The sequence below is a fragment of the Leucopleurus acutus genome (genome assembly GCF_964270905.1).
Source record: "Leucopleurus acutus genome assembly, chromosome: 8".
Classification (NCBI taxonomy): domain Eukaryota; kingdom Metazoa; phylum Chordata; class Mammalia; order Artiodactyla; family Delphinidae; genus Leucopleurus; species Leucopleurus acutus.
This window is the reverse complement of record NC_139151.1, coordinates 58217441-58239446: the sequence shown is the minus strand read 5'-3', so window position 1 is coordinate 58239446 and position 22006 is coordinate 58217441. Positions and strand designations below refer to the sequence as shown.

Below are 22006 nucleotides of genomic sequence, written 5' to 3'. Positions count from 1 at the left end.
AATTATTGCTACAACCCTATGAACTAGGTAGTATTATCTTCATTTAATAGCTGAAGAAACTAAGACTCAGAGAACTGAATTAGTTTGTCCAAGGTCAAATAGGTAGTAAGTGGCGAAGCCAACATTTAAATCCAGTACTGACTCTCATGTTTCTAATCCATTTTCCGTTACGCGCCAAACTTCTTTTTGTAGCAGTCCATCTGTAGAGGGCCGTACTCCTTACTCTTAATTGATGAAGCTTTGTGTGGCATGAAAATTCAGCAATCCTACTGTTGTTTTTATTATTCCATTTATCTTCAGTTTGAGGAATTTTTGATAAGATGAACACAACACTAATACCATATTTCTGTGTAGCCATCAGTCCTATCTCATCACCATATCTGATTCTCACAATAATCTATTGATATAAGCCTAGATTGTAATCCCCTTTATACATGGAGAAACTGAGGCCCAGAGTGGGAAGGGACTTGCCTAAGTAAATATTGCTAATAAGTGACAGGGCCTAGACTTGACCCCAAGTCCAGCACTCTTTATTGTGGCGTGTAGATCTGCTGAAGCCGATTGTAGTGAGCAGAGACTCTACAACAATGGTTCTCAACCTGGGGACCTTTAACAATGGTGATAATTTTGATTGTTATCACTTCGGGGGTACTACTGGCACTCTCTGGGTATAGAGATTAGGGATGCATACTCCAGCCCCGACAACAAGAATTATCTGTTCTAAAGGGTCAGTAGTGCTGATGTTGAGAAATCCTGCTCTAGAACTGGAGCAGGGGACTTCCCTGGCGGTCCAGTGGTTAAGACTCCACACTTCCATCGCAGGCAGCACGGGTTTGATGCCTGGTTGGGAACTAAGATCCCACATGCCGCACGACACGGCCAAAAAATTTAAAAATAAAATAAAATAAAATAAAATAAAATAAAAGGATTGGGATTGGGTTTGGGTTTCGTGCTTCATTTCGTGCAGGATTGGGTTTCGTGCTTCATTTCTTCAGAAGAGGTGAAATACCCAAGGTTAACCTCCAAAGTGTACCTAGTGATGAGCTTAATTCTTTTAGAAGTGGCTATTCTTTAGTAGCAGTAAATACTTAATAATCACCAGGTTTTATTCAGAGTGTTATATTAGGCATGACTGGGGATGCAGAAAAGTATTAGACATGGTCTGTCCCCTCACGGAGTTCAGAGATTTCTGGAGGAGGCATAAGAGGATCTGGTTACTTTGCTCCTGGATGAAGATAAACAGCCCTAGATTAGATTGCAGGAGCTACTGCATGCAGTAGTGGCTGTACTCAGGGACTACCCTGACTGAAGTGGTGCTGCTGGCTTAAGAGAACCCTCCCAATAGCTGACTCTTCCTTCCCACAGTTATGCGATGCCCACCAAAACCGTGGAGGTGTTGCAGTTGCAGGACCAAGGCAGGAAAATGCTCCTGGACTCAGTTCTTACCACCCATGAGCGAGTGGTTCAGGTAGGTACTCTGGGAGAAATTTGACATGTATTTGCCTCTCCTGGTTCTTTTCTCTATCCTGATCTCTTGGTTGAGCTTCAAACCTGCTATCCAGTTGTCTACTGGGTTTCTCCGTTAAAATGGTCCACAGGTGCCCTCACTCAGTGTATACAAAACTAATTGTAGAGGGACTGATGTTTTTTTCCTGTAATCCTCCTCACCTTTGAGCTTAATGCTTGACCCTTCTTTGCCCTTGGGTATCCATTCATCCTCCAAATTCAGTGGCTTCTACCCCTAAAAATCTTTCAGATCCATCCACTTTGCTGTACGATCATATCAATGTGATCGTGTCATTGTCCTGCCTAGAACGCCTCAGTGGCTTCCCTTTCGCTCTGTACCCATTAGCAGTCACTCCTCTTTCCCCATCCCCCCAGGTCCTGGCAACCACTAATCTGCTTTCCACTTCTATGGTTTTATCTCTTCTAGGCATTTCTTCAAATGGAATTATATAAAATATGGCCTTTTATATCTAGCTTCTTTCACTTAGCATAATGTTTTCAAGGTTCATCCATGTTGTAGCATGTATCAGTATTTCATTCCTTTTTACTGCCAAGTAATATTCCAACAAATGGACATCACCACTTTTTGATCCACTCAAGAAAGATATCTTATAGGGAGGGTGGGAGGGAGGGAGACGCAACAGGGAAGACATATGGGAACATATGTTTATGTATGACTGATTCACTTTGTTATAAAGCAGAAACTAACACACCATTGTAAAGCAATTATACCCCAATAAAGATGTTAAAAAAAAAAAAAAAGAAAGATATCAGGAAGGTAACCAGAGGTATGTTAAGGTAGTAAAACCCTAAATTTGTGTTAAAATTTTAAATAATTAAAGTACTTACAATCTTGGTTCTTTAAATATTATCAGGAATAAATTATTTGAGCTACATTTTATGACAGCTCTAACTTGCCACTGAGGCTCACAGGATAAAGTTTGAACTCTTTGATTAGCACCTAAGTGCCTTCATGTTACTCCTCCTGCTTTTCTTCTTCACACCCCCTTTCATTCCAGCCACACATGTCACTAGTTTCAATTCCCTAGTACTGTACATTTCCTCCACATTTTACTGAATATTGCTTCCTCTGCCTTAAAAAAAACTCCACACTACTGCTGAATTCTCCCAATTTAGTCCTGTATTTCAAGACTCTAACCAGATGTTACCTCTTTTGGAAGCTTTTTCTGACCCTCCTGATTGTTAGCTAGGTGTTTCTCTTGTGGGTTCCCACAGCCCACTGCATGCCCTTCTACCACACATCTGATTTAACTCTGGATTCTCAGCACAGGGTCTGATAACAACAGGTCCCAGTCTATGTGGGTAAACCTGAGTTGATTCAGAAAGTCATCCTGGACTTGACCTCTTGATCCAGTTATGACATTCATTGCCTACAAGAGCAGATATTAGCCGTGACCATCTTAGTAACCAGACAACTTGGCAGATCAGCAAGAGAAATCCCGGAAAGTCTGGGCTCCAAAAACAGCTCTGGATGTTAATCCTTCACCCAAAGGCCCTCTAGCTCTGCTGGGGCTGACATTTGAGCCCTTGCCATGTCTGCCTAATCACCTAGGTTTCAGTGCCTCTCTTAGAGCATCTTCTTTCCTTTTGCAGATCAGTGGTTTGAGTGCTACATTTGCAGAGATTTTCTTGGAAATAATCCAAAGCAATCTTCCTGAAGGAGTCAAACTGTCAGTGAAGGAGGTATGTGCTAATATGAGAAGAGGCCTGCTGGTGGGCTCAAAATATGGAATAGAAAATCTGAACTGGCTGGCTTTAGAAACAAAGACATATGAATAATTTAGCCCAGATAAAAATAATAAGGAAAGGTGTGCAGGCTGCTTTACCGTGATCATTTTTCTGGCTTTCCCAGTGCATCAGGGATGATGCTTTATAGACCATGGAAATTGAACTCCATCACAGCATCCTGATATTAGGCGTGAGCCCATTACACCCACAAATTCCCTCCCTTGAGGCAGTTGTATAGCAGAAAGAACATGATTTACGATCCCATACAGTGTAATTAAACAGAACACAAATAGGGAAATATAATTAAGGCAGGGAGAAAGTCCAATTCAACTTTGAATCCTTGATACCTAATATAAGTCTGGTACATAGTAGCTACTCAGTAAAAGTTAGTTGAATCTAAATCATTTTCTGCAGAGCTGGCTGATGGATCCTTTTCTGATGCTGGGCGTATTTGAGTAACTCTGTAGTAATTCCCTCTTATCTTCTTTTTCTTCTCCTCAGCACACTGAAGAAGACTTCAAAGGAAGGTTCAAAGCTCGGCCAGAACTGGAAGAACTGCTAGCCAAGTTGAACTAGCTCACTGTAGACCCTTTCATGCCAGCACTGGTGACACTGAGTGGCAATGGAAAGAGCTTCCTGGGTGGCCAAAGTTAAGAAGGAGACCCTGACCCTCAATATCATAAGTACCCATCTCCACAGCCAGGAGTGCCTCCTCTCCTCTGTGAAGGAGTGCTTGCCGACTGTCACCACTTTCCTTTGAGCCAACCCTAGGTATCTTCCATCTAATAAAAATCTGCTAATGATGGATGTGTGTGTATGTGAGAAGTCAGTCCATCCTGTCGAGTATATTTAACTAAGGGATTCAATTTCTCTTTGCCTGGTGCTTTAGCACATAAGCATGTCCCCCTTCAGTATTTCTCCAATTAGAGTGAACTCATCCTTTAAATCAACCTGGCATGGAGTCCCTTTAGTGAAGCAGACAATCATAAGTAAACTCTCTGTGGATAGGAGGCATAGGGAGGGAGATTTTGTATATGAAAAAACCCTCCAGATAGGATCAGGGTCTGTCCATAAGTGAAAAAAAAGTACTTTGTGGGGTAGTGAGTGACCTGTCATAAGTATGCAGGTAGATGTTACATAACTGCAAATTAGGGTTGCCTGGAAGGAGTTTAAGCAAAGAATTAAAGGTTGAACTTGGTCACGTGTCAGAAAACTACTACTTGTGAGCCAAATCCCAACAACTGCCTATTTGCATTTTTTTTTTTTTTTTTTTTTTGCGGTACGTGGCCCTCTCACTGTTGTGGCCTCTCCCGTTGCGGAGCACAGGATCCGGATGTGCAGGCTCAGCAGCCATGGCTCACGGGCCTAGCCGCTCCGCGGCATGTGGGATCTTCCCAGACTGGGGCACAAACCCATGTCCCCTGCATCGGCAGGCGAACTCTCAACCACTGCGCCACCAGGGAAGCCTGCCTATTTGCTTTTTAAAAATAATTTATTGAGGCGAAATTCACATGTCACGAAACGAACCATTTTAAAGTGAATAATTCAGTGGTATTTAATGCATTTGCAGTGTTGTGCAACCTCTATCCAGTTCCAAAACCCCATTGCCTGTTTGTGTAAATAAAGGCTTATTGGAATAGAGCCCTGCTTATTCATTTACACACTGTCTGTGGCTGCTTTTTTGCTACAATGGCAGAGTTGAGTAGCTGTGACAGAGACTGTTATGCAAAAACATTTTTACATGGTCCTTTATAAAAATAGTTTGTCAAACTCTGATCCAAGTCATTGGTTCTCAAACTTAAGCATACATTAGAATCACCTGCAAGGCTTTTTTTAAAATTTATTTATTTATTTATTTATGGCTGTTTGGGGTCTTTGTTGCTGCGCGGGCTTTCTCTAGTTGTGCTGAGTGGGGACTACTCTTCATTGTGGTGTGCAGGCTTCTCATTGCGGTGGCTTCTCTTGTTGCAGAGCATGGGCTCTAGGTACACGGGTTTCACTAGCTGTGGCACGTGGGCTTCAGTAGTTACGGCTTGCAGGCTTTAGAGAGCAGGCTCAGTAGTTGTGGCACATGGGCTCAGTTGCTCCGTGGCATGTGGGATCTTCCCAGACCAGGGCTGGAACCCGTGTCCCCTGCATTGGCAGGCGGATTCTTTTTTTTTTTTTTTTTTTTGCGGTATGCGGGCCTCTCACTGTTGTGGCCTCTCCAGTTGCGGAGCACAGGTTCCAGACGCACAGGCTCAGCAGCCATGGCGCATGGGCCCAGCCGCTCCGCGGCATGTGGGATCTTCCCAGACCGGGGCACGAACCCGTGTCTCTTGCATCGGCAGGCGGACTCTCAACCACTGCGCCAACAGGGAAACCCCAGGCGGATTCTTAACCGCTGTGCCACCAGGGAAGCCCCTGCACGGCTTTTTAAAACACAACTTACTAGGCTCCATCCCCAGATTTTCTGACTTAGGAGATCTTGAGCAAGGGTGATGCTGCTGCTGGTCCAGAGTTACCTCTTTCAGAACCACTAGTCTAAGTTGACCTCTAATGTTTTTCCTATTCTGAGCATTAGTGCATTCCTACTTTTGTATAGAATAGCTATAATTTATTGAGCTAGACCCTATGCTAGGTACTACATTAGCTCTAATCCTCACACCAGTTTTTTAGGGTGTATATATGAGTGTGTGTGGTATCTGAGTGTGAGTGTATCACACTCAAATTTATTGAGCCCTAATTTGCTATGTACTTTATACAGATTATCCTTGAGATTGATGGTATTATCTCAGTCTTACAGGTGGAGAAACTGAGGTTTGGAGAGATGAAGCGACTTCCTAGGGTCACACAGTTATTAAGTGGCAGACCCTGTCCCCCCCTACTTTTCTGGGATACCCATGCATAGAGGTCTGTGGGACCTTAGAGCATTCTTAGCATTGTGTGTACTTTTCTGAAACTCATCAGTTTCAGTCCTGAAGTTATTTTGTTTTTTTTTCGAGTTGGTTTCCAAAGGCAACAAGGGGAAACTCAGATTTCCTCTCAAGGTGTAACACTAAGGGAGGGCTGTCAAGATAGCAGGTGTCTTCAATTAAAATGCTTTTCTGAATTCAAATTGAAAGCTCAGCAGGCCAGGACTTACAAGTGAACCCCACTGGGAGTGTGGGCAGAATTTGCCAGGTGAGGACTGATATTTTGGTTGCAGAATTGCTCATTGCTGAGTCTCCTTTAGGGAAGATGAAAGAGCAGCAGCTAATGGATGAGTGTAAAGTTGGAGGATGTGTAGTGACTTGAAGATAAAAAGGTGAATAAACGCATGTATACACACAGATACACGCTGCCTCCATATCATGTGGGCAATGGGCAATGTCATGTGGACCCCATTTAGGAGTCTGGAATACAGTGGTATTTTCCAGTTGCCCACATTTCCTTGTTATTAATTTGTGAAAGCAAGATGTAAGGTTTCATAAATTGACAAGATATTAGAGCTAAGGGACCTTGGAACCCAGCCAGCCTAAAGCAAGTGCAGGTTAGGGGCCCAGGAAGGGCAGTGCTTTACTCAAGGTGACAGGGCACCTCGTTGGCAGAGCTGGGAGCAGGATTCAGATCTCTTGATTCCCAGTGCATCACTTTCCATTACATCACTGAGGGATGAGTCAGGCTTATCTCTTAAACTGGAGGCTGCTGGGTTCTGTCACCTTGGAGCTCTTGTGTCACTGACCTAGTTGATTTATCCTCTGACCAGAGCCAAAGGGCTTTTGTTGCTCATGATTAGTCTGACCTGAAACAAATGGAAATTGCTCATAATGCCTTATCCTGGTAAGAGGGACAGATATTCTGATTGCTAGAACCTCAGAGTTACAAAACAATTATAAGCTTCATTTGATTTTCCAGAGGGAAATGAACTTCCCTAGGATCACATGGCAGTGAAATCAAATGGAGTGCAAATCTCTGAAAATACCGTCCCCTCCCTTCCTGAGACAACCTACAATATTATAAAGAAAAGAGGCAGACAAACCTGAGCTATTCCTAATTTCTACATTTATTAGTTTTGAGGCCTCGGGTGAGTTATTTTAACCTCATTAAGCCTCAGTTTTCTGATCTGTAAAGTGAGGATAATCCCTTGTAGGAGCTTGAGATGGAGATGATGAACACAATGGGCAAGCATGTGCTCAGTAAATGTTAGATTGCCTTCCCATCTAAACTTCACTATACAGTTTTTTTAAAAAAAGTTTATTTATTTAGGCTGTGTCGGGTCTTCCTTGCAGCACACGGGATCTTCCTTGCAGCATGTGGGATCTTTGGTCATGGTGTGCGGGCTTCTCTCTAGTTGTGGTGCACAGGTTCCAGGGCATGCAGACTTTAGAGCATGCAGGCTTAGTTGCCCTGTGGCATGTGGGATCTTAGTTCCCCGACCAGGGATAGAACCCGCGTCCCCTGCATTTGAAGGTGGATTCTTAATCACTAGACCACCAGCGAAGTCCCCCACTATACTTTTGTAAAAGATTATTTTTTCATTGAGGTATAATTTATCTATAGTGAAACACACAGATCTTAAGTGTATATTTGATCAGTTTTGAAAATGCAGTCACCTATGAAACCTACACTTATATCAAGTTAAAGAACATTTCCATCTCCCCAGAAAGTTCCCCTACATTCTTTCATAGTCATTCTTCCCAGAAACAACCACTAATCTTATTCCTATTGCCATAGGTTTCACCTATCTAGAACAACGTATAAATATCATAGAGTTATAACCTTTTGTGTCTGACTTCATTCACTTACCCTGATGTTTTACCCACGTTGTTGCATGTAGCCATAGTTCATTCCTTCAGCATACTTTTAGTTTTGAACCCAGTTAGGGTTAAATTATGCCTAGTACCGCTGCAAAAACATGAGAGCTAGGCAAGAGAGAAGAAAAGGAAGGTCAATGGATTAGGAATCAGGGTAGTTGGGTTCTAGTTTTGGCTCTATCAATGCATAACCTTTGAAATAATCTGTTTTGATCTTCATTTTACAGATGACTTAACTGGCCCAGGAGGGAAAGAAACTTGTCCAAGGTCACTCACAGGGATAGCTGCAGGTCACTCGATTCCTGGTTGAGTACACATTACTGAGATTTTTAGAAATGGATTTTTATGTGGATCAGTAACTTTCAAGAAGGACCAAATGTCCAGGTTAAATGGGCAGTTTTCCTAGTGAAGGCCAGTGGATTTCTCAGCTTGTTAGTCCCTTTCTTCTGGCTGGGGATGCCTTGTTCCTCCACCATCGAGCCTAAAAATTGCCAGCTGTGGATTCTGAAAGAGTATTTTTTAGTTGGAGAGAAAGAAATGGAATCTGGATATTCTGACCATTCAGACAATGTAGCAACACTCAGAGACCCCCGTCCCCACTGTTCTAGGATGTAAAGTATATTTAGGGAAGGAAAGCTCTCTGAGCATGCATTGGGTTATGTCTGGAACTAGAACTGCTGACAAAGCACTACAGACAGAAGCAGCCAACGTGTCTTGTGCTTGTTTAATCTGTACTTTAATCTTTGTGCCATTTTTGTCTTCAAATGTCTGATCTCCCTGGAGAATCTGAAATTATTCATTTAGTTCTTATACTCCCCCTGGAATAACTTTTATTCTTAGACATTTCAGGTTTAGAGAATCAGCTCCATGTTTAGACAGAATAGCCAGGCTCTGAAAGATGTCCGGGCTCTGAGGAATGACAACTCTTCAGAAGATAACTGCTAGAGAAGGAAAGAATCCCTCCTGCGTCCTCTGCCTGTTTTAAGTCCCTGCTGGAGCAGAGCACGGAGCCCTAGCATTCCATACAGTGGAAAAGTATATAAGGTTTCAACTTGGACTTCCTCCAGTTCTCCTCGGATTTCTAAAGTCAGCAGCCCAGGATTTGGTCTGGCAACTTTACCTGAGGGGGGAAGAGTGGGAGGAGTATCTCATTACTCATCTAGTAAAACACTTTACAGTGCACCTTTGTACTGAGCACTAGCCATATCTCCAGCCAAGGAACTTGCAGGGAAGAGCCAAATCATGAGTCTGCCCTAGGCCTAGCCAATGGTGGCACCCAGCCAACAGATCTCTCCACTCATCCCTGGCACCAGGCCTCTCTGCAGAGGTAGATGTAGAGTGTATAGGGATAGGCATGGACCACCCTAAACTCCAGGTCCATGGCTGTGGGCTACAGAGCCGAGAGACTAAAAAACCATACTAATCTAGAACACTGTGGGGAACTTGCACTGGTTAGTTTCCTTTTTTATAAAGCACTAAAAAAAAGTAAAGTAATATGTATTTACACAGTAAGTATGGTTACTTACTGTGTGTTAAGCACCGTACTAGGCACTGGATGCTTGTGAGAGAGAACAGAGCTGAGAATAGCATAGGCTTTAGAACATACACTTGGAGTCTGATGCCCAATCTGTCCTTTATTTCCTCCTCTGTAAAGGAGAGTTAGTAGTGTTATGAGGATTAAATGAGATAATGTAACTCAGGACAGTGACTAGCACACAATAATAATAACAGCTAACATTTAGTGAATGCTTACTATGTGCCAGATGCTATTTCTAAGCTCTTTACCAATATTGACTCATTCTTTCGGCAACCCTGTGAAGAAGATCTACATTTATTAGCTTTGATGCCTTTGAGGAAGGTATTATAACTGCATTTTTACAGAAGAAAAAACAGATCCTGAGATGTTAAGTAGTTTGCCCAAAACCACATGGCTAATAAGTGACATAGTGGAAAGCAGCATATCATAGGGATTGAGAGCACAGACTCTGGAACCAGATAGCCTGAGTTAAATGCTTCATACATATTAGTTATAGTAGTTCAATAAATACAACTTCTATTACCAGGTATTTATATATTACCTCTCATTTAATTCTTTTAGTGTGCCTATTAAATAGGAATTATCCCCATTTATTGATACTTGAGGAAACAGGCTTGGGTGGCAATAGAGCCCTCTTTGCCCAAACACATTTTGTGACCGTCCCAGTGTTAGCTTCCTGTCAACTGGAGTCCTTCCAATCCTGCTCCCTCCACTTAGCTGGTTTGAAAGCCATTCCTCCTGCTGAGGTCCTTCCACCCTTTCCCTTTGCTAGAATACCCTGCCCCCCATGACCTATTATTTCTATTTTAATTATACAAATTAATATATAGGTACATTTCTGTTGTAACATATTTGAATATATAAGAATACAGTCCTCACTGATGGAACTTCACACTATGACCACTTATTCACTATTATAAACAATGCTGCAGTGAACATAATAGATGTTTAAGCGGATTCCTAAAAGAGGAATTGCTGTTTAAATATTTAAAACATTTGTAGACCTCACCAAATTGCCCTGAAAAGCTTTACTAATTTATGATCCCTTCAATAGTGTGAATGTGTCTGTTTCTCTCCATCCCCACCAACACTGGTCATTATAAATACTTTTAATTTTTGTCAACAGGGTCATCTAATAGTACTTTTGTTTTTTTGTTTTGGTTTGTTTTGGTTTGTTTTTTTTTTGCGGTACTCGGGCCTCTCACTGTTGTGGCCTCTCCCGTTGCAGAGCACAGGCTCCAGACGCGCAGGCTCAGCGGCCATGGCTCACGGGCCCAGCTGCTCCGCGGCATGTGGGATCTTCCCGGACCGGGGCACGAACCTGCGTCCCCTGCATTGGCAGGCGGACTCTCAACCACTGCGCCACCAGGGAAGCCCTACTTTTGTTTTTAAGATCTGTATTTCTGATTATAAGTGATGTAGAATATATTTACATTTTCCTATGTTTTGGGGGCATATTTAACTTTGTTCACTTTTCAGTTGGGCTATTTGCTTTTTCTTACTGATTTCTAGTTTTTTGTTTGTTTGTTTGTTTGTTTTGCCACACCATGCGGCATGCAGGATCTTAGTTCCCCGACCAGGGATCAAACCCGTGCCCCCTGCAATGGAAGCAGTGTCTTAACCACTGGACCACCAGAGAAATCCCTCTAGGGACTTTTTATTTGTTGCAGATGGTAATCCTTTCTGCTATGTATGTTACAAATATGTAGTGTCTACTTCATCTTTAATGGTGTCAACTCAACTACCTCCCTTCTTTTTGAGATTCTTGCTGACAGCTGCAGTCCACACTGCTACCTCTGATGACCCACAGCATTGGGTACACATGGCCCAACAGAGATTCACTCATCCTTTTATATATATATATATATATATACACACACACACACACAATCATCCCCTTCTGCCTGAAATTGGATTTTATTGTTCTTTGAACTCACATTCCTCATATCTTCTCCCCTTCTCTCTTTCTCTCCTTCCCGAATACCAACACAAAGGCTCAAAGTAGTTTTAAGGCCTACTATATTTCAGACTTGTGCTTCTAATATATATATATATATATATATATATATATATATATATATATATATATATATGCTTAAGAAATGTTACTGATGATGATGAGAGCATATGCCCCTTTGCATTCCAGTTCTATAGCAGGGGTCACCCACCCAACTCCCTTCCCACTCCCAAATGTCAGACAGAAATAGACTGGGTAATGCAGTTCCATGGAAGAAAAATGAAAAGTGGTGGCAACTGTTGTGAACTGGAAAACACATCCACCTAAAAGAGAAATTGTTAATTCAGCTCCAGCAAATTGTTAAGTAAGAATATAAGCTCCATGTTGACAGCTTCTCCACTTTTCAAAAGCTGAAAATCTGTATGTTAAATGTACTTTTGAAATGTAAAGCCAACATTGTGTGTTTTTTTGTTTGGGAACATGTTGAGGTCAGACTCTTTATCTGTTAATGCAACAGAGTCTGGCATATGAGAGGCACTCAGTATTTGTTTTCCCATTTGCCTTCTTCCTTCCATTAGACTGACTGAAACATCCAGAACAACTGATGAAAGAGAAAGTCATTTACATCATTGTCAGGAATTAATTAGTTGCTCTAGTGTTGTTTTGTTTCTCTCTTAAACCAGACTAAAGCAACATAAAGGCAGAGATCATATTTTCATCATATCAATTTCCTACACAGTGCCTGGCATATGAGAAGGTCTCAGAAAAACTTGATATTTTTGAACCAATGCCTGAATAAATGAAGAACTGACTAGGTAACCAATTTACCTTTAGATTGTAAATTTACTTTAAAATTAAATGTCCATGTAATCAGCGCAGTACTTGGCGCACTGACCCAAGATGTAGCGTAGGAGAGCATCCCTTAACCCATTTCTTTGTTTTACATGGCAAATACTGATCAATATTTAATATCGGTGACATAAGATGGGTGAGGATGTGTGGGATCTCAACATGACAATATGACTGCTCTTTATGGCAGTCATGTCCAAACCCATGGCTGCCTGGCTGTCAACCCCAGGCCCAAATACTATCCCCAAGTCTTATACTTCTCGGCCCACACTTCCACTGTGGAAGGATTTCTTTCTCCCATGATCTCTCTGGGTGCTAGTTTCTGCAGGGCCATCCTCTGGGGACAGGTGGTGTGGGCTCTCAGCGGTGGGCACTGCTTTGCTCTTTCTTCCTCTGCAGCTCCTCCCGTCGCCTTGCCTGCTGTTCACTCATGCAGTCCCTAAAGGCCTGCACCTGTGGCTGGCACTGTCGCCAGTCCTGGTGCTGGGCCATGCACTCCTGCACTGCATAGTGGGAAGCAGCACAGCCAGAGCGGGAGATCAGCTGGTCCAGTGGGTCCTCTTCTTCATCTTCTTTCTTCACCTGTCGGGACCAGGTATGGCCTTGAGCTGACATCTTTAGGAGTCTCTAGAACATCAACGGAGGCAAGGTTAGAGTAGAGACATGATTATATATGACACTGTTCCTCTGTTATAAATAACATTGACCACTGCACTGTTATAGCCTATTGAAGCATATGTCTCCCCTTGAAGGTTGTAAGCTATTTGAGGACAGATACTGGGCCTGATTCACCTTGGTACCCCTAGCACTAGGCCTGGCAGAGAACAGGCCTGCAAAATGGTCTGAACTGAACAGAATGAGATAAAGTATATGAGAATGCTTAGCACAGCACTAATAAGCTCGAATGGATTCTACAAATGGAATCTGAATTAAGTGAAATGTTTCCTTTCTGGAGAAGCTATGTTCTTTTCTCCAATTAGCCTTATTCTATGGCTGGAGAAGAACAAAGTTTACCACTTGGGAGAGTATCCAGATATGTGTAGAGTTTGACATATGAGAGAATGGAGAAAGTTGTGTGGCTGTAACATAGAGCATACAGGGTCCAGGGCAAGAAATGAGTCTGTGAGGTGTGAGAGTATTTAACATGAGGTGTATCTGCCCAGACTGCCTTCCTACAATCATCTGCTTCAGAACACCCAGCACAAGGTAGCATACAGAAGGAACTTAAGAAAGGTTTGAAGATAAATGACCTCAGCCTTTGTACAAATTTTACCATGACAGACTGTAAATGAGCTAAAACTACTTAATGCTTTTCCTGGGTCTCTGATTCATTCAACAAATGATCACTGAGTACCTATCATGTACCAAGCACTATGCTAGATTTGAAGATACAGGAGTGACCTAGACATACACATTTTCTGCCTTCACAGAGTTTACAATTTAGATAAGTAAATAGGCTGTTTACTTGTGTACAGTGTGTACAGACAGCTAAGATTGGGAACACAGTGGAGGAATACCTAATCCAGACAAGGGCAGGAACAGGCAGGGAAGGCTTCTTGGAGAAAGTAATTTCTAAACTGAGGCTTAAAGGATGAAAAGGAGTAAGCCAGAGATGTAAAGAATATTCCTGATCAATGGAACAGCAAGGTGGGGGTTTGAGACAGAATTTGACATGAGAGGAACTGAAAGTTCTACATGACTGGAGAACAGAGTATGAGAACAGGAAAATTAATGAAATTGATGAGTTGAGAAAGTATCTGATCATAGGAAGGCCTCATATTAAGGCATCCAGAGGGTAATGGGGAAGTCACAAGAAGGATTTAAGAACTCTATAGACCTACACAAAACTCATTTGCTTTAGAGGCAGTATAACCTAAGGGAGGAGGGGGAAACTGGGCTTTGAAAATAGACTTGGATTGGAAACTTAGCTTTGTCACTGACTCACTGGGTGACTTTGAGCAAAGCACTTCATAATCTCTCTTGAAAAACAGAGATCAAATCTACCTCACAGGATTGTTGAAGACTAAATAAGATAATGCATGTAAGGAGCCTGGCATGTCCAAAGAGTTGGATAAGTAATAGCTCCTATGTTTTTCTCTTCCTAAATACACTGTGAGCTCTTTAAAGACAAGGGGAGGGACTTCCCTGGCGGTCCAGTGGTTAAGACTTTGCCTACCAATGCAGGGGGTGTGGGTTCGATCCCTGGTCCGGGAGCTAAGATCCCACATGCCTAGTGGCCAAAAAACTAAAACAGAAAACAGAAACAATACTGTAACAAATTCAATAAAGACTTTAAAAATGGTCCACATCAAAAAAAAAATCAAATAAATAAATAAAGACAAGGGCAAACCTCTTGGAACAGTGCGGTGGAAAGAACAGTGCCTTGGATCCTAAGCTAAAAAATCTGGGTTTAAATACTTTACTCACTTTACTATGCACACACCTTAGCGTGCAATCTTTTTTAGTTTCCTTCTTAAGGTAATATTTAACTCTTAGAATTACTGTAAGGATTAATATCCTAATAAGTCACAAGTGAGTGCATGGGTGCATTCTTTCCCCACTACAACCTAGCTTCAGTCTTCCCTAGAATAAAAAAAGGAAGACCCTCGCTCAGAGATCAAGACAGGATAAATGGTCGGTAGCTGGTTCGCGGAAACCGGCCGGGCAGAGGAAGGCACGGAAAGGACGGGAAAGCAGAGAAACCCAGGTGGCTAAGTCACCTATGGCTCCTCTGGCTCCTCTCCCACCTTCAGAAGAGGACGCATGCGCGTGCGCGGCCGCTTGGCACACCCCCAGTTGTGCCAGCTAGGCTTCACGGCGCAAGATCGCGGCACACAGTGCTCACCGAACACGCGGACAAGAGGACCCGAACGCGCGCTCCTGCACAGCCGCGTCGGTTTTGCAGGCACTTGGAACTCTTCCGACACTCCTGTCAGGAACCAGCCTCCTGTAGGAAGCGCGGGCGCACAAAGGGGCGGGGAGGGGAAGAGGATCCACCGCGCATTTTCATTGGTGGCCTCTCGGTGTAGATCCCGCCCTTCGTTCTCGACGCAGTGCCTAAGCGCGGACCCACTTCCGTGAAAGAGCGGAAGACGAGGGCTGGTGGAGGCGGGATCAAGATGGCGGTTCCTTTGAGGATTCAGAGCGACTGGGTCCAGGCTCTCAGGTGAATCTAGGTCCAGAACCGGGACGGAAGAGGCGGGTAGCGGATGTTGTCTTTACGTTAAGGAGAGACATGCCCGATCCAAGATATCCGTAGGGGTTACCTCATCAATTGTTGAGGGAACCCTGGGTCTATAAAATGAAGTCTGAAACCCACATGGTCATTGTTTTTCGTTCTCTCAAGAGCTGGGCTGAGGCCGAGGAAACACATATGCGCCGTGTGATTTCAGAGACAGAATAGGATCAATGAGTTGGAGAAAGACAGAAAAACTGGGAGGCAGGAAGACTTTTGGCCAAGTAGTCATGGTCATTTAGCAAATATTTATTGGTCCTCAGTTATTTGCAGAAGTCCCAGTACTCTCCACCACCACATTGTCTTTGACTGTGTGATGGAGTCTTTGTATGCTCCTCGACCCCTAGTGGTATATTAGTCATATTGTACAGTTCTTTTCAGGAAACAGTGTAACGCCTACCATGTCCAGTCTCTGACCTAGATAGATGCTCGGCGGAGTTCAGATGTGTACTCTAAAGTTAAGGGGTGGTTCCTGCCCTCCAAAAGGAAACAGCTTAATTGGAATGCACAGCAAACCATTCATTTATTTAACATATATTAATCATATACTGTGCAAGTTATTATGCTAGGCACTAGAATGAGTACAGCAGTGCCATGAATGGCAACTATTATACTAATACGTTTTTAAAATTGAAACAGTGGTGACGATGAATAAAACATGGTCTCCTGCATTTAAGAAACTTACACTTTTCTAAGTGGGCTGAAATAAAATACACATTGCTTACTACAACACAATGTGTAAAAGGAAGACCAGTGACATTTATTGAGAGCCACACCAAGTGCCTTTGAGAGAATGCAAGACCAGAATCAAGAAGTAACTTTGACCAAGATTGTGCAACTAATAAGTATTTCATGAAATGTGTTTTTTTTTTTTTTTTTTTTTTTGCGGTACGCAGGCCTCTCACTGTTGTGCCCTCTCCCGTTGCGGAGCACAGGCTCCCGACGCGCAGGCTCAGCGGCCATGGCTCACGGGGCCGGCCCAGCCGCTCCGCGGCATGTGAGATCTTCCCAGACCGGGGCATGAACCCGTGTCCCCTGCATCGGTAGGCGGACTCTCAACCACTGTGCCACCAGGGAAGCCCCTTCATGAAATGTTTGATGAAATACTTGAGCTGCATTTAACCAGCAGATCTATTCATTAAACACTTAATCCACAAATATTTCTTCAACAAATAAACAAAATTTGTCTGTGCCTGGATGAGATGTTAGACTAGATCATGTCTAAGTGCTGTGGCCAAACTAGAAATTATATGATCTTTCTCCCTTGCATCAGTACCATCCTTTTTTGACATTGAGTGAGCCTAATTAGGTTTTTGTCTCTCTTCATAGGAAGGACGAAGGGGAGGCCTGGCTGAGCTGTCACCCCCCAGGTAATGTCCTTAAGTCTATATGCCTTCTCTTTAGAGAAAGAGGATTTACTACCCCTAGGAGAGAGCTTCCTTTCTCTTAGCCCAAAGTTCTTGCATAGTGCTAAGAGTCTTCAAATGTTCTTGACCACTCTGCTGTAGTGATTCTGCAACTCCATTCTAGGGGAAGACCTTCAGATTGGTTTTCCATTTGGAAGCCACAGACTTATTCATGGAGACATTGCTGATGCTTCTTAATCAGTCTCTTAGCCATATATTATTGTATTCTAAGCAGTTCTATAGCTTCAGTTGTGACCTTCCTGATTATGATTCCTAGATCTATAGCTCTAGTTCTGACCTCTCTTCAGTTTCAAGCAGACATTGAGTAGTTGTCTGCTATGCATTTCTGCTTAAAGCTCTCACTGTCATCTTGAATTTATCAAATCCAAAACCTGAAGCTGAGCACTTCTGTTGTCAAACAGGTTCTCCTTGATTTTCTCAGTTCTTAAGTTACCACCATTCTAGGCATCAGAGTAAAACACCTGGGCACCTCACCCTGCCATTTATCATTCCCAAGGTTTATAAATTTTTCTTTGTTTTACTGATTATTTGTCATTTCAGAGACCTTTGATATCTTTTTATAATAAGATATTTTATTTCTATGAGAACTAGAGTTTTAAACAGAATTTTCTTTTGAGGAAATTGATGCTGCATCGAAGAAGACAGGGTAGCTAGAAGGTTTACAAATCAAGGGTTTTTGTTTTATTTTTAAAGATGGGAACTAATTGGAGAGCAATTAAAATATAGGTTGTAGGTAGAGAAGAGAAGGACTAATGGAAAAACCATTGTCTTAGAGGAGAGAGAAGGAGATTGAATTAAGTCTAAAAGCCTAAGATGAAAGAAGGTGAGGGTAAGTGTAGATGTAGATAAATGCAAATACATGAATATGGAAATGTGAGAGTATCTTATAGCCTCAGTTTTCTTTGTGATGTTGGAGGTAGGGTCAGCTTTTTCTTCGAAATAAAATATGCGCTATCTATGTTCTAGATGCTTTACATGCATTATTTCTGTTCCTCACAACCGTATCAGGTAGGTACTATTAGCATTCTAATTTTTTTTAGATAATAGCTGTATTGAAATATAATTCACATATGATAAGGTTTGTCTTTTTAAAGTGTACGATGCCATGGATTTTAGTATATTCATAGAGTTGTATGTCTTCACCATTAATTCCATATGTTTTCATCACCCCCAAAGGAAACCCTGTGCTCTTTAGCAGTCACTCCACATTTTGCCCTCCTCCTAGCTCCTGGCAACCACTAATTGACTTCTGTCTCTATGGATTTGCCTGTTCTGGACACTTCATATAAATAGAATCATAATATGTGGCCTTTTATGTCTTTCATTTAACATAACATTTTCAAGTTTCATCCATTTTGTAGCATTCATTTGTTTTTGCGGCCAAGTAATGTTCTGTTGTAAGGATATATCACATTTTTTGTCCATTCATTAGTTGATGGACATTTGAATTGTTTCCAATTTTTGGCTGTTATGAAGGAAGAAGATTTTGATGGCAGGCTAGGTGTTATAAGAATTGGCTGCTCTGGGGAACAAAAGGGGCAAAAGGACTGCAAAACTGTGCAGGGTTTGGAAACTGGTAAATTGTAGTGGTGCCAGTCTGCACAGTTGTGTCCTTTTCTGTATCTGCACTCAGCAGCCTACATGTAGAAATGTGGAAGGTGAGTAGTTAGATCATTCACACTTTTGTTATATAGACAAAATACTGAGACTGAGATCATTTCAGAGACTTTACAAATGTAGAGAGGTCATTGAGGGTGATGACAGGGGATTGGTTGAAATAATGTACCAAAAGGGCTAAACTTCATAGGATGGTTGGTGAAGTCAGGAGGGAATCATGAAATGTGACAAAAAGCAGAGTTCACTCAATCCTATTTTTGTGGCATCTTTCTGAACTAGAATTTCATGCCATTTCTCTGCAAAACCTACTTCACTAGATCTTCTCTAGTCCATACTTCTACCCTAGATTGTGAGTTACTCCATTAGTATCTTTCAACTACCAAACTGGTATATTAATTGATGCCTCCTTCCCCCTTGTTCTTTGTGACTTTTTCTTATTCTTGACACACCCCTCCCTGACTTGGGGTTTCCTTTCCCTTATCTTTGGCCTAGTCCTATCTTTTTTCAAGATCCTACTTAAGTCCCACCCTCTCTAAGAAGCTCTCCCACTCTGCATGAATCCATGATGGTTTTTACTTCCCTCTTACTCCTAGAATTTCAGTTTGGTGCAAGTTACTTAACTGAATAATTTGTAGCACCTTGATAGTTTCTGAGCTCAAGGACTTCACAGTCTGGTGGGGAGGCCAGAAATGTAAACAGCGTGTTATGGGCTGTTGCAGAAGTGTATGTATAAAGTGCAGAAGAAGAATAGAATGTCTTTAACTCCATTCTACCATCTACATATGTTTATGTGTAGGATAATATCTTATTTAGCCCATATCACTGCAAAAGCAGTGTCCTACTTAAGCAAATTTTCCAGTTATTGAAGCTTAACTCTTTACTCTGTATTATGTGTATATACTGTGGATAAATGCATATGTTCATGTTCATCTTCACCTTTCGTCCTGGTAGAATTCCATTTCACAGCCAGTAAAACTGAGGTTGAGATTACTCTAGTAGTTTTCTCTACAGATACTATATTGTATCTCAAAATCTTTGTTCCTGGCTTTTAGCCCTTGAATATATTTCTTCCAAATTAGGTTTGCCTAGACTACTAGTGGTCTTTCTACTTCACCTCACTTTTAACACAAGTGCCTGCTTTTCTTTCATGAGCCAATTTCCTCGCATTTATACAGATGCCTGAATTGGGTCTTCAAGGAGAAAAATGTTTAATTCTTCTTATTTTTTTGAGACATGCTTTTTTGTGGTATATAGGGAAACCAACTTTGTATGGCAGCCTGACTTGTCAAGGAATTGGCCTTGATGGCATCCCAGAGGTTACAGCTTCTGAAGGATTTATTGTGAACGAAATAAACAAGGTAGGTTTTTATGTCTTCTAGGTAGCACTGTGTCCAAAACTATGGTAGTACCTATATACGTACTTTAAAGATTTATACTGTTATCTGCGTATCAGTGTCGTCTCCATTTCATTTGTATAATAATCATAGCTTTTACTGCCTTTGAATGTCAAGAGTTTTCTTTTTCTTTTATATATACATGTGCTTTTAGATGCAAACTTCCTCTTACTTCCCTTATACCAGTGCTGTCCAATAGATGAATGTGAGCCACATATGTAATTTTTTTTATTGAAGTATAGTTGATTTACAGTGTTTCAGGTGTACAGCAAAGTGATTCAGTTATGTATGTACATATTTATTTTCTTTTTCATATTCCTTTCCATTATAAGTTATTACAAGATATTGAATATAGTTCCGTGTGCTATATAGTAGGTCCTTGTTTATCTATTTTATATATAGTAGTGTGTATCCACATGTGTAATTTAAAATTTTCTAGTAGCCACCTAAAAAAGTAAAAAGAAACAGGTGAAATTAATTTTAATAATGTATTTTATTTAACCCAGTATATCTAAAGTATTATTTTAACCTGTAATTAATATAAAAAATTATTAGAGATAGTTTTTTTTATTAAGTCTTTGAGATCCTCTGTATATTTTACACTTAGAGCACATCTCAATTCAGACTCTAATTTTTTTTAATATAAAATTTATTTATTTATTTTTGGCTGCGTTGGGTCTTTGTTGTCATGCACAGACTTTCTCTGGTTGCGGCGAGCAGGGTCTACTCTTCGTTGTGGTGTGCGGGTTTCTCATTGCGGTGGCTTCTCTTGTTGCAGAGCACGGGCTCTAGGTGCACGGGCTTCAGTAGTTGTGGCACGCGGGCTCAGTAGGTGTGGCTCGTGGGCTCTAGAGCGCAGGCCCAGTAGTTGTGGTGCATGGGCTGAGTTGCTCCGCAGCATGTTGGATCTTCCCAGACCAGGGCTTGAACCCGTGTCCCCTGCATTGGCAGGTGGATTCTTAACCACTGTGCCACGAGGGAACTCCCAGACTCTAAATTTTTATTGGAAATACTTGATATGTATTTAGGTTTTAAAAAATTTATAGTTGAAAACGGATTCACATATCTAAGTAGTTCCAAATGTACTTAAAAAGTTTTCCAGTAACTGAATCAAGTATGTTTTTAAACTAAACTTTAAATAAAATTAAAAATTCATTTACTCATTTGCATTAGCCACATTTTAAGTGCTCAGTAGCTTTATGTGGCTAGTACCCGCCATATTGTATAGCGTAGTTTTATAATGTGTCTGGGCACACCTTGGTGAAGACCTGTATTAGTAGTACTTAATTGTTTTTCTCATTGGTCTTTGAGGTGAGTAGGTGGCCATGTAAGTTGCAGAACTCATGATCTGACTTTCCTTCCTCTTTCTTTTTTTTTAAAAATTAATTATTTATTTTATTTTTATTTATTTTTGGCTGCGTTGGGTCTTCGTTGCTGCGCGCGGGCTTTCTCTAGTTGCAGAGAGCGGGGGCTACTCTCCGTTGCAGTGCGCAGGCTTCTCATAGTGGTGGCCTCTCTTGTTGCGGAACACAGGGCTCTAGGCATGCAGGCTTCAGTAGTTGTGGCTCGTGGGCTCTAGAACGCAGGCTCAGTAGTTGTGGCACATGGGCTTAGTTGCTCCGTGGCATGTGGGATCTTCCTGGACCAGGGCTTGCACCCATGTCCCCTGCACTGGCAGGCGGATTCTTAACCACTGCGCCACCAGGGAAGCCCTCCTTCCTCTTTCTGATGGCAGCAGTCAGTGTGCTCTGGTGAGATGATTCCCAAAGGGTGAAACGGCCTTTTTTGGTGTGTGTATAATTAAGCTTTTTTAGTTGTAAAATATTTCAGGTGTACTGACAAGAGTAGAGAATACTTTGTTTTTTACATAAGATCTTTAGCAGATGTTCATTCATTACCCTCTGTGCAAAATAATAAGCTACATGTTATTATATATTTTATATTTGTTTTTCATGAACAG

At 41.8% G+C, this 22006-nt stretch overlaps 3 protein-coding genes across 3 annotated transcripts in view; 2 read left to right on the top strand and 1 right to left on the bottom strand.

Annotated features, from left to right (window-relative positions):
* Positions 1–4047, top strand: part of MRPL48 (mitochondrial ribosomal protein L48) — a gene marked incomplete at its 5' end in the record, with an annotated part of 62316 nt that extends 58269 nt beyond the window's left edge. Inside the window, 3 exons of the mRNA XM_082844983.1 lie at positions 1366–1468; positions 3121–3210; positions 3757–4047. Coding sequence (XP_082701109.1) covers positions 1366–1468; positions 3121–3210; positions 3757–3831 — 268 coding nt within the window. The 3' untranslated portion in view covers positions 3832–4047. The remainder of the gene's footprint in view (positions 1–1365; positions 1469–3120; positions 3211–3756) is intronic.
* Positions 4048–11768: 7721 nt separating this feature from the next.
* On the bottom strand, positions 11769–15318 carry COA4 (cytochrome c oxidase assembly factor 4 homolog). Its single transcript, XM_082843854.1, has 2 exons — positions 15219–15318; positions 11769–13000 (listed from the first exon to the last, which is right to left on the bottom strand). Exon 2 carries the CDS (start codon positions 12986–12988, stop codon positions 12734–12736), a length of 255 nt encoding a protein of 84 aa, XP_082699980.1. The 5' UTR covers positions 12989–13000; positions 15219–15318; the 3' UTR covers positions 11769–12733.
* A 160-nt stretch (positions 15319–15478) lies between these two features.
* Positions 15479–22006, top strand: part of PAAF1 (proteasomal ATPase associated factor 1) — a 41010-nt gene continuing 34482 nt past the window's right edge. Inside the window, exons 1-3 of the mRNA XM_082843747.1 lie at positions 15479–15539; positions 16938–16978; positions 19907–20010. Coding sequence (XP_082699873.1) covers positions 15493–15539; positions 16938–16978; positions 19907–20010 — 192 coding nt within the window. The 5' untranslated portion in view covers positions 15479–15492. The remainder of the gene's footprint in view (positions 15540–16937; positions 16979–19906; positions 20011–22006) is intronic.

What these genes read in the sequence shown, in the direction of transcription:
- COA4 (XM_082843854.1), bottom strand. Translation starts at nt 12,988, where the DNA reads ATGTCAGCTCAAGGCCATACCTGGTCCCGACAGGTGAAGAAAGAAGAT.